Source organism: Cnephaeus nilssonii (assembly GCF_951640355.1).
Source record: "Cnephaeus nilssonii genome assembly, chromosome: 15".
Classification (NCBI taxonomy): domain Eukaryota; kingdom Metazoa; phylum Chordata; class Mammalia; order Chiroptera; family Vespertilionidae; genus Cnephaeus; species Cnephaeus nilssonii.
Window position 1 is genome coordinate 19,282,855 of NC_137086.1, and position 12,182 is coordinate 19,295,036.

Sequence of the window (12,182 nt, forward strand, 5' to 3'; positions counted from 1 at the left end):
GTAGGACCCAATGGTGCCTAATAAAGGTTTTTTCCTTCTCCTCCCTGGCTTCTTGCTAACATCTCAGACTCATCAGTTTATCTGGTGTGTGATTTTCATAGTGAATCATTTTCTTTCTGCCTTAATGTTAAAAAAAAAAAAAACAGAAAAAGGAAATTCCTAAGCACCTTTATTCGTAATAGTAAAAAACTGGAAGAGCTCAAAAGTCCGTCAACAGGAGAATAGGTAAACAAGTTGTGATGTATTCACGCAATGGGATACTACTCAAACTTGAACTGAGCATTGAACAGGTAGAGCCAAGGACACAGTCTCAAATTCTCTTCCCTCATCAGGGAAGAGACACCCCTCAGTCCCAGAGGCCTGCTTGGGGCTGTACCCCTGAGCCATGAGCGGGTGGCAGTAGGGAGAGCCTCACAGGCAATGACCCCTCTGGTCTACAGCTGCCCATGGCCCCTCCCATCTTGGACCTGCCTTCCCAGGTCAGAACAGGGGCCAAACAAGTGGCTAAGATAGTGTAAGCAGAGGAGAAAGCTCTGCCCCAGCCTGCCCTGCCACCGATCCCTGCCCTGCCCAGCATGTGCCTGCCGGGAGGCTACAAGAGATGTTCCTCAGAAACAGACCTTCTTAGTAGATCAATTAAAACAGTTTCTGTCGTGATTAGAAATAGATTCTCAAGATCTCTAAAATCTTGCATGCTGGGGTCACGCTTTTCCACTTGATTCTGTGGACCTGAGGCTTTCTGACCACAGAACCTGTTTTCTATTAACCACAGTGCTGTGTCTCTCTCTGCTGACTTCTCGAACCCGGCAGAAGCTCAGGGTTTCTCAGTCTTGGCACTATTGACATTTCGGCCAGGTAATTCCTGTTGCAGGGGTGGGGGCTGTCCCGTGCATTGTAGAGGGTTTAGCAGAATCCCTGGTCTCTTCCCACCAGATGCCATTAGCATTACCACCTCCGGTCTTGACCATCAAAAATGTCTCCAGCCCTAACCAGTTTGGCTTAGTGGATAGAGCGTCAGTCTGCAGACTGAAGGGTCCCAGGTTCGATTCTGGTCAAGGGCATGTACCTTGGTTGCAGGCACATCCCCAGGGGGAGTGTGCAGGAGGCAGCTGATCGATGTTTCTCTCTCATCGATGTTTCTAACTTTCTATCCCTCTCTCTTCCTCTCTGTAAGAAATTAATAAAATATATTTTTTTTTAAAGAAAAAGAAAATGTCTACCTTAAAAAAAAAAGTCTCCAGACATTGTCAAATTTTTTCCCGGTGGGGCAAAATCATCCCCAGTTGAGGACCACTGGTTTAGCTTATTTTTGATGTTTCCCTTTTCATATCTTCTGCTGTGGAGCTTTAAAATAAACTCCTATTAATAATGAAAATAATCCCTTAAATTAGAAACGTACATGTGTATCTTCCAATGTGCAAGCAACGCAACACGTCTTTACTAAACTGTCCTTCAGAAGAGCCCTGGAAAAGGTGGGGGCACCGTTAGCCCAGTTTTACACGGAAGGAAATGAGATTCTAGAAGGTTACACTGAGTGGCCAGATTAATTATGATCTCTGAACACATAATAATCTGGCCACTCAGTGTATATCCTATATAATAAACTGTCCCCTCGACCAGGAGTTCAACCAGCAGGCAGGCCAGCCAACTGCCCATGTCCCCTCCCTCTGGCCAGGCTGGCCGGACCCCATCCATGCACGAATTCATGCACCGGGCCTCTAATACACACACACACACACACACACACACACACACACACACACACACACTGAGTGGCCAGATTATTATGCGTTCAGAGATCACAATAATCTGGCCACTCAGTGTATGTGACTCCCCGGGGCCACTCAGTGGGAGCTGGAACTAGACCACAGGCCTCTGCCCACTGACCAGCCTTTGACTCCCCCAGGAGAGCAGGTGCCTCTGTGGAGATGGACAAACGCTCTAAAGCAGGGGCCCCAGCTCTGACTGCCGGGCTGCTGCCATGTGGCAGGGAATTGGGCCAGAGAAAGGGTGACGTGCCCCACCGCTGGCGAGCCTGGAGGCGAGGCCTTGGCCGTCCAGCCCTGTGGGCTACGGGTCACCGACCCTTGCTCTTCTGTTTTTCCTGGCGTGTGAGGAAGGTGGAAAAACCCCTCTGCTAGTAAGTCGAGTCCAAACAGCTTTCAGACTACTGGTGTCTCCCTGACTTTGCACCTTTATACTTTCGTTTAGTGAAGAACATGCATGCTGGGGTCACGCTTGAAAGCTTCTCCCAAATGTATCAGCTGCTATTTTGAGGCCCCGTCTACCCACACTTAAAGGAGCGTATCAGCCGTCTCAGAGGTCAGATGGGATGTCTAACGTTTTTGTCAATGCCTGAAAACGTTTCTGCAAGAGAAGTTATAAAGCAAATATATGAAATAGGACTAAGCTTTAATAGGACTACCTCTTCCTTCCCAGGGTTCCCCAAATATATACGACCATGAAGTCACTATAGAAGCTGATGCCTTTTTGCCTGTGGACGAAACCCTGATTCCTACAGGTTGGTGAACTTTAACATTTTATAGGAACCTAGAGCTGGGGAGCAATTTGAGAAACATCAAAACGTCATTTACCTAAACTTATTTTCCCTGTTGGCCTACCAAAATGCCTATGATTACCATGATTAGTCATTTATTGTGGTTAAGGTTGGGTGGCCATATTATTAAACAGAGAAACCAGGACCCTTCTGAGAGGGAAAGGGGGTGCTGTTACTGATTAAGCCAGGGCAACAGGCATACACGGGGACAGTCCCAAACACACGGGGTCCTCTGGTCACCCTAGCCGAGCCTTAGGTTCCAGAAGTTCTTTACTAAAAGGTGAATCTGAAAAAAAATAAATAAGTAAAATGTAAATCTGTTGCTTGTTAGCACCTTAGCAGAGATAAAGTTACCTGAACATTACCTCACAAATGCAGGGCACTGATAGAACACATGGTTTTTGACAGAAGAGGGAAGAGTGGGATGAGCTATAGCCTGAGCAGGACAAATGCAGATAAGCCACCTCTGGGACACAGCTGGGGGGAGGGGTGGAACGGGGAGTGCAGAGTATCAAAAGGGGAAGCGAGGTGCTGCCAAGATCAAACTTCATGGATGTGTGTGTACACAAGGTTTACATCGCCAGTACTGAGACATTTAGACACGACATTCCCCCTCCTACGCTGCACTGGAAAAGCACATCACTTGTGTGGCATTCTGTCAAAAAGGCATAACCTCAGTCCAGCCAGGTGAAGACATCCCCTGAGCCCAACCACAAAACAATTGATCAGAACTCTGCAGCAGCAACAAGATCATGAAAGGCAAAGAAAGACTGAAGAACAGTCACAGAGGAGACACCAAGGAGATGCGACAACAAAATGCAACGCGGGGTTCCAGTTTGGATCCCGAGGCTGAAAGGGGGCGTTAGGGAACTCTGGTGAAATTCCTGTGAGGCCTATAGTTTAGTTAACAGTGCTGTTCCCATACTGAACTTCTTAGTTGTGATCTGGTACCACAGCCATGTAAGATATTAACATTAGAGAAAGGTGGGTGAAGGATACACAAAGATATACTATTTTTACAACTAAAATTATTTCAAAATTAAAAAAAAAACACACACACAAGTCCAGGGCATTTAAGCAAGACATTTACTTTAAGTTTACTGGGCACCGGCCTTACTTCAGGTAAGACCTTCTGTTCTACTTTGGCCTCTTTAAAACAATGGGGTTGTGTTTATGGCTGCCAGATCAAACTGTGTAGGCGGGAAAAGGTAAGGAGGTGAGCCTGCATACTAAACAGCAACTTCAGTTAACAGCAGGAATTAGAAACTCCCATAAATACAGTGACTCTGAAACTAATTAGAATAAGAACGAGAAATCGGGATAAATGGATTCAAATTTTTGGCATCCCAGTGTCGAATGTTTTCCTGGCTCCAGGGCTGGGTTTGAAGGCTTTCTTATATGTGTCTTGGTGACATGTACCATCTTTTGATGTTGACATAGCTCAATAGATGGGCCTGGGTAAGCTGGCCCATCTTGTCCTAGATGCAGAATTGATGCATTCGCACTATACGTTGTGAACTGCAAGTGGTGGCGCCCGTTCTGTGACTGATCAGGAAGAAAATGAACTGAGCAGCTTATAAGTAGAGGTGATGACCCGGGTGCATCTTTGAGTCGGCAGTGGTGTTTTGAGCACAAGGTCCTTGCTCTCAGGTGCCTCTCGGCTGTGCTGCGGTTTCAGACCGAAGGCCTCTGTCTGCAAGGCTGAGGGCTCATTTCACCGCAAACCAGGAGCAAGGTTTGCAGCTGAGCTGTCAGGCTGGGTTTGCATGTTGGCAGTTAGTTTAGCTTTGCTTCTTCCAAGCAATTGCTTTTCTTACTTAAAAACAAATTGCAGGCCATAAAGCATTTGCTACTACTTAGGATGGGCACACACTCTGTTACTGGGCATCTTCAGTCCTCTTGTGCGCACGCGTGCATGTGCGCGTGTGTGTGCGTGTGTGTGTGTGTCTGTGTGTGTGTTTGTGTGTGTGTGTGTGTGTGTGTGTGTGTGGTTATTGTTGTTATCAGGGCTGTCCCTGTAGTTTCCCGGAGCTGGAACTCCTGGAAGCCATGTACCAGGAAGGACAGGTATGTAAGGGATGTCCACAGAGAGAGAGCGCTCCAGGCCCAGATCCCCAGGCTGCCGTGCCAGCAGTTTAGCTTCGGGACCAGGGCCCAGTGCCCTGCCTGTGGCAAAAGGGGAAACTGGTCCCCGGTGCCCTGTTCCTACTAAGCTGGCTGACTGTGCGCAGGTGAGAAAATGCAGCCCTCTGTCTCTCCAGGGACAGATTCGTTCCCAGCGTGGCAAATATTACATTTCACCCTTTCGCCTTACACAGCAGTGAGACTGAGAGGTGATCTGGGCAACCTGCCCAGCAAGACATTTCTGATGTTCCGTAGACAGCACAGTGTGGAGCTAAGCATGTGTCCTAACGGCATTTACAGCACATAGCTTTTTTTCTCTCTCTCTTTTAATTTTGCTGCTCTTTATTTGCAGACAAGGAATTGAGAAAGAAAAAAAATGAATGCTTTGACTAGGTCCTTTGCCTCTTAAAATAGCATTAGCAAAAGCCCATCTTATTCTTTTTCTTGAATACCTTTTATTTTTACAAAAATTAACCGAGCCCACTCTTTCCCCCAGCCCATCTGTGTTCACTTGCTATTCTTGCTGCTCTGTTTTTGAAAGCTCATTTTAAAATTACATGAAAGCAACCCCCTTATGACAAAATTAGAATTCTGGTAGGAAGGGCTTACCGTAGGCTGTGGGGGGAGACCCGGCAAGATCTGTGCATTTTATCTCAACCTCTGTGGGTTCAGCGTACAGTTCAGTCAGTTTATAATTACTTCCCTAGGGCAGGTATGGGTGTCTGCTCTGGAGAAATAACAAATTCCAAAGTAGACTTCTGGTTCAAAGATGGCACAGAGGAAGTCTGTTTTGATCTACATGTTTTCATCTTTCTGGAGCTTCTTCCAGAAAATTTCTTTAGACGTCATATAATTCTAAAATATTGGACATATTTCTTTCAACCTTCCATCAATATGCTACCTCTTTCCTTTTCAATCCCACCCCTTCCCCGCCCACCCGATATTGTTAGTCGTCGGGTCCTGCTGATCTTTAACTCCTAAGAATTTCTCAAATCTGCTTCCTCAATATGTACTATTGATTCTATGGCTCCATCTTCATAATCACTGTCCTGGTTTAGGCTCTTCTTGTCCAGGTCAGTGCCTGGCTTATATGATGAGCTTCATTAATTGGGATCAGTGAATGAACAAATGAATCTGGACTATAGCTCTGTAATTGGGCGTGGGGGGGGGGGGTCTCTTTAAAGCTATCTTCCATCCAGTTACTAAAGTTATCTATCTAAAATGCAAGTCTCACTTTGATACTCTTCAGCTTAAAAAAACCCTTAGATGGCTCCCAGGTCAAATACCAGCTGCCTCCAGACCCATCTCCCACCCTGCCTCACTCACATCCCACCCTGGCTTAGAACCGCTCTCCCGCCTATAGGGACCACCCACCCCTTCTTTGATGCATAAACCCCCTACTCTTTTTTTTTTTAAATCCCCACCAAGTGTATAATTTTATTGATTTTTTTGGGGGGGGAGAAAGAGATAAATGTAAGAGAGAAACATCAATTGGTTGCCTCCTGTACCCTCCCCAACCCGGGATCGAACCCACAACCTTTTGGTGTACAGGACAATGCTCCAAGTAACCGAGCCACCCAGCCAGTGCTAACCCCCTACTCTTTCTTCAAAGCTCATATTTTCTCCTTAGAAATCTTTCCCCCACTTCCTGGGCACAGTGGATTCTTTGTTGCTTGGGGTTTTGTAGTGACATAGATGTTTAGGGCTCTCCTGTCTTTCCCTCCGCGAGTCTACCTCAGATGATCTATCAGAATTTCCTACGGAGCCAACGTTGGGAGCCTCAGGCTTGGTCTCTTTGGCTTGAAGCTAGAAAACTAATGTACGCTAAACACAAAATGAAACCAAGCAATAGCCAGACTGTATAGTCTGCTCCTTCCTTCCCCCCACAGTCAGTCTCTCTCTACTCCTCTCCTTCTTTACATTTGTTTTCAACATAATATGCCAAAGCAATACTGTGGGATAACGGATTCATTAAACCTGGGTGCCTGCAAGTCTCAGTTCTGCTACCCACCAACGACGCCCTTGGTCAGCCCTGAGAACTCTTCAGGCCTCATAACCTCACCTGTAAAGTCTCATTAGATGGCGGTTACATGAATTGAACTCTGAGGTCCCATCAATTTCTGATTCAAAGACCACATGGAACCTCTAACCCAGATCTTCTCAACCAGGATCCATACTTGTATGTCTGGGAAGATGGTGAAAGAACTTCAAGGGATCCACGAGTCCCTGAAATTCTGTAATTCAGGCCTGGCCGTCAATCCGTGTGAGTTGGTCATGTCATCTAAGTGTACAGAGGGGTTTTCTGGCCTTTTACCTCCCTCAAGGTAATGATAGTTTATGGTTGTCCTGCTATGTGTTATTATACATTCGTGTCATCATCGTTTTTGAGAATAGCAATAGTTTGCTTTCCTTTTTGTAATCTTCAGGGTGGTTTTTATTCTTAATATATTTTTATTGATTTCAGGGAGGAAGGAGAGGGGGAGAGAGATAGAAACATCAATGATGAGAGAGAATAATTGATCGGCTGCCTCCTCCACACTCCCTAGTGGGGATTGAGCCCATAACCTGGGCATGTGCCCTGACTGTGAATCAAACCTGTGACCTCCTGGCTCACACCTGCCAGGCCAGGGTGGTTTTTAAATTGTCTCGTTGTTGTTGTTAATCAGCACTAGATGTTCTAAAGGGAGCTGGAAGGCTAGCTAGAGGGGGAAGATGGTGCACCAAGAAGAAAAGTAACTTCCCCCAAGTCCCACCCAGAGGAGCAACACAGCCAGGGCTCTGGGTTTGGAGGGCCAGCTGTTCTGTTTCCGCTTGATCAGATGAATGAACTTGCTTTCCAGTGTCCACCAGCCCCCAGGTGCCATCAGCATTTCAGGCCTGGCCATCAATCTGTAGAGCAGGGGTGGGGAACCTTTTTCCTGCCAAGGGCCATTTGGATATTTGTAACATCATTCGCGGGCCATACAAAATTATCCACTTAAAGATTAGCCTGCTATATTTGGTCAAACATTTAATTTATCTTACCCCCAATGCCTTGGCAGGGCCAGACCAGATGATTTCTCGAGCTGTATACGGCCCACGGGCCGGATGTTCCCCACCCCTGCTGCAGAGTGTAGAAGCAGGCAGCCGTGCTGGGACCTCAGTGTAGGTGGAAAGCCAGGGCGTGGTGTTCTGGTTTTCACTCTTAGCTCTGCACTTCTGCAGATGAGCCCCTGCAGCTCCAGGCCCACTCCCCAAGTTTCTTCTTTTCCCATTCCCCATCACCAGCTCATATCAAGTGCCTCCTCTGTGCCAGGTACTATGCTAGCCCCGGGGAAGCAATCTTGAGCAAAATAGCTCTGGAGAACATACAGCCATGCACATTGCACAGGTCTTGTCCTCAAACAAATAAGGCTGGAGTTCAGAAAAGGCTTGACTAACACTGAAAAGGGCAATTCGTGATATTGGATCTTTTGGCATGTTATTTACCCGGGAGCTGTTTCTTCTCTGACAGGCCCCTCTTAAACAGTGCTGAGGGAGGTTCAATAAGAAACTCGAAGGACCTCTTCCACTAGCAGTGACACTCTTCAAGGGAGTGTATTACTGAACCACTCCATAAAAATCCCAAGAAGAGTTTTATGAGGGCCCAGAATAACTCCCAAAGCTCCTGTGCTCCCTGCTAGAAAACACATCACCTCTGAGAGATTGGTAAACCTGAGCCAGCACGCTGGAAATTTGGCAGGAAGCTCAGAAATTAGCACTTGGCGGCCAGGCATTGTGTAATTCCTATGAAAATTTCAGACTGACGTCAAGTAAATGTGTCAGGAGAGTTATTTGCTAGAGCTCTTACTACCACCCTTGGAGAGCTGATGGTTTAACACTCCCTCTGCCCCACCCCGGGTCTGGACAGGGGCTGGCTCTAGTTCATACCTGGCGCACAGCCATCCTTAGAGGTCACCGCATTGTGAAGGGGCTGAGAGTCAATTGTGGGTTTTGCACCATGGGCAGGAAGGCTGACTCAAGCGAGCTCCCAGAGCGGACTTGCATACAGCTCAGCTAACAGTATAGATAGAGCACTTACTGATTGCTTCCTGCTGCCCCAGGCACTGGTCCTAGAAAGAAGACTGAACACTATCTCTGCCCTTGAGAAGCTTCTCATGTGCCCAGGCCACATTGGAAGGCCATCCAATGTGGTCAGCACGGTGACAGAGACAATGCCCAGAGGACTAAGGAAGCACAGAGGCCAGGGTAGAGGAGGCCTGCTCGAGATCACCCTGAGCTGCGAGAAGCTTCTTCGTATCTGTAAAGATCTAGCAACAAGGAGAGTGAAAGCGCTAAAGCACAGAATGTGGGGGTGGGGATGTGTTGTCAATCCAAAAAGCCAGAGAAGCAGTGGGCAGGGTGGGGTTAGGGTGATGCAAGAGACGTGCCGCACCTAGGGTACAACATTTAAGGCCGTACTCACTCTCAGGGTTGTGTACCTGCTGGGTCAGCACCTGAGAGTGTGTCCTTAAGTGTTTCACCCTAGGTCCTCACTTGCCTCACCCTGGTCCCAGCCCTGCAGTTGGGCCTTCTATGTCATGCCAAGGAGCTGGGACATAGCTTTAGGTCATGGAGTGCTTTGAAGTGTTTCAAGCCTGGGGATTGCCCTAGCAAGATTGGCGTTTTAGAAATACCACCCAGCACCTGTTGGGCGTGGGGCTTCACTGGAGACCAGTGAAGAGGCTATGATATTTATTTTTTTAATATATTTTTATTGATTTCAGAGAAGAAGGGAGAGGAAGAGAGAGAGAGAAACAACAATGATGAGAGAAAGTCATTGATCGGCTGCCTCCTGCACGCCCCTCACTGAGGATCGAGCCCGCAACCCAGAATAGAACCTGGTGCCCTTGACCGGAATAGAACCCGGGACCCTTCAGTCTGCAGGCTGACCGACGCTCTATTCGCTGAGCCAAACCAGCTAGGGCTGAAGAGGCTGTTTTAGTAGTTCAAGCAAGAGATGAGAACTTACACTAGAGGGCAGATGGAAGAACTGTAGTTTTATAACAGAATTTAAGAGGTAAAATCAGGAGGCCTGAATTGAATGTGGTAGAAACAGAAAGGTTGTATGACGACTCCTAGGTTTCTAGACAGCTCCAGTAGACATGGAGCTACTGAGTCATAAATAGAGGAAGAGGAGGAGGAGGAGGAGGGGGAGGAGGAGGGAGATGGAGGAGGAGGAGCTGGCATGGGCGCAGGATAGGGGTCGGCAGAGACTGGGAGAGCTATGGATTTGGTCTAGAAAATATTTGAGATTAAGATGCCTGCGGGGCATCCAGTGATGTCCAGCAAGCAATTAGATGGGTACAATGTTAGGAGACAAATGAGAACAGGAGATTTTAATCAACATGTACTTTGTAGAGAAAGCCATGTGGATTTCCCAGGGAGGAACCTTAGGTTGAGAAGAGCAATGGTCTAAGGCAGTGGTTGGCAAACTCATTGGTCAACAGAGCCAAATATCAACAGTACAACGATTGAAATTTCTTTTGAGAGCCGAAAACCCACTTCTGCGCATGGGCCACGAAGTTTCAATCGCACTGTACGTGCGAGCCCGCACATGGTATTTTGTGGAAGAGCCACACTCAAGGGGCCGGAGAGCCGCATGTGGCTCACGAGCCGCAGTTTGCCGACCACTGGTCTAAGGATTGCATCCAGGGGAACCCAAGAAAAACACCACCAATATTTAAGGTGCAAGAAAGGCTCACACTAAAAGCACAAGGGAAATGACCAGAAGAAGAGGCAAAGAGGAGAAAGGGTGACCAGAAGTCTTGGAGAGACCAACAGCAGCCGTATTCCAGAGAGGTCAGGCCAGGGCATACGTGGGCTGTAGCGGCTGTTCCTGCTGACCCCATTTCACAGAGTGCAATGGTTTGATGCCCAAGTGTGACAATTGGAGGAATATGTGAATGTGAGGAGGGTCAGGGAGTACCGGCCAATGAGCGGTTCCTGAGGAAGGCAACGTCCTCGAATACCGAATTCCAGGCCCCACCCAGAGATTCCGGTTCATTTGCTTTAGAATGGACCCAAGCCACCGGGTTGACTGTGCTTTCAACATTTTGTGAAAGGAAGAAGAGAAGGTGCCTCCATACGTAGAGATGCAGGGCCCAGGGAGAGGTTTTTAGGGGGAGAGGAGAGGAGCTGATGGGGGGCAAGCACAATGTCTGTCTGAGGGTGCGGAGAGCGCAGGTGGAGACTGAGACCATGAACTGGCAGTCGCCGCAGTCGGTGCTTCCGTGGGTTCTCCCAGTTTCTCTCCGCAGCATGGAGTGAGGAGCCGAGAAGGCGGATTGTGGAGTGATCCCAAGTTGGGGTTTTGTCATGTAGGAGGGGCAGCAGGACAGGGTGTATGGTAAGTCAATAAGAGTGTCACTAACCAGCCCTAACCGGTTTGGCTCAGTGGATAGAGCGTCGGCCTGCGGACTGAAGGGTCCCAAGTTCGATTCCGGTCAAGGGCATGTACCTTGGTTGCGAGCACATCCCCAGTAGGAGGTGTGCAGGAGGCAGCTGATCAGTGTTTCTCTCTCATCGATGTTTCTCTCTCTCTCTCCCTTCCTCTCTGTAAAAAATCAATAAAATATATATATTTTTAAAAAAGAGTGTCACTAACCAAGTGGCCCAGAGACGATGGGCCCCGGCAGGTAGCAGAGGACCTGAGGGACCCGATGGGTGCCATGGCAGGGGCCCTGGAGAACAGGGCCCACTCCGGAGGGGGCAGGCCTAACAGCGTGCCCTGCAGGAAGTCTGCAGTCAGACGCTGGGTAGCTTTCCAGGGGCAGCAAATCCCCGGATGCCATGTTGACGGGAGTCTAGGATGGAAAAATTCTCTGCATGAAAATCTTCTGCCCAACCGTGAAGTGTAAAATTACCTTCTTATCTGAAAACACCATGTAACTGGCTTTAGCATCCCCTTCCCCCACTGCAAGTCAAAGTAAAATCAGAAAATACTCAGTGGCAAGAAAAAGAAAAGGGAAAAGCAGCAGCAGAATAAAGCGGCAAACCCAAAAGGCATGGGCAGAGGCAAGGGCAGACCTGCAGCGGAGGCGAGCTCTGGCCTTGTGTGATCTGTGAACATTTGCAGAAACGTGACTTCACAGAAAATCCAAGGTGCTTCACCTGCCAACCACGGGAATGAAGTCAAAATCCCCACCCAGGGCGTTGCTTTTCATTATCATTCTCCTGATGTTGTTTCCTAAAATAATAACAGGCATTCTAGAGACGATTTCACCAAGATGGCTTAATGAGGAGTCACGTGGGGACCTGTGCCGTGAGCCCCGTTACCTCTGCTTCCTTGCGCAAATTTGACGGACTGTTCTGACCCTGACTAGATAAGGAGACGTAATTGGAGCAGCTGGGCTGGAAGCACAGCCGGGCCGTCCCCATGGAGACCAGACTCCCGCGCTCTGCCCCTCCCTTTCTTCCCGGAGATGCGCGCACAGCACGCCTGAGCCTGGCTCTCCCTTAGACGATCGATCCCCACTTCGGC

At 48.3% G+C, this 12,182-nt stretch overlaps 1 protein-coding gene across 1 annotated transcript in view; it reads left to right on the top strand.

Moving 5' to 3' along the window:
- GALM (galactose mutarotase) overlaps positions 1–12,182 on the top strand; it is a 42,033-nt gene that overhangs the window by 14,894 nt on the left and 14,957 nt on the right. The window contains exon 4 of the mRNA XM_079792407.1: positions 2,440–2,521. Within this exon, the coding sequence (XP_079648533.1) occupies positions 2,440–2,521 (82 nt within the window). The remainder of the gene's footprint in view (positions 1–2,439; positions 2,522–12,182) is intronic.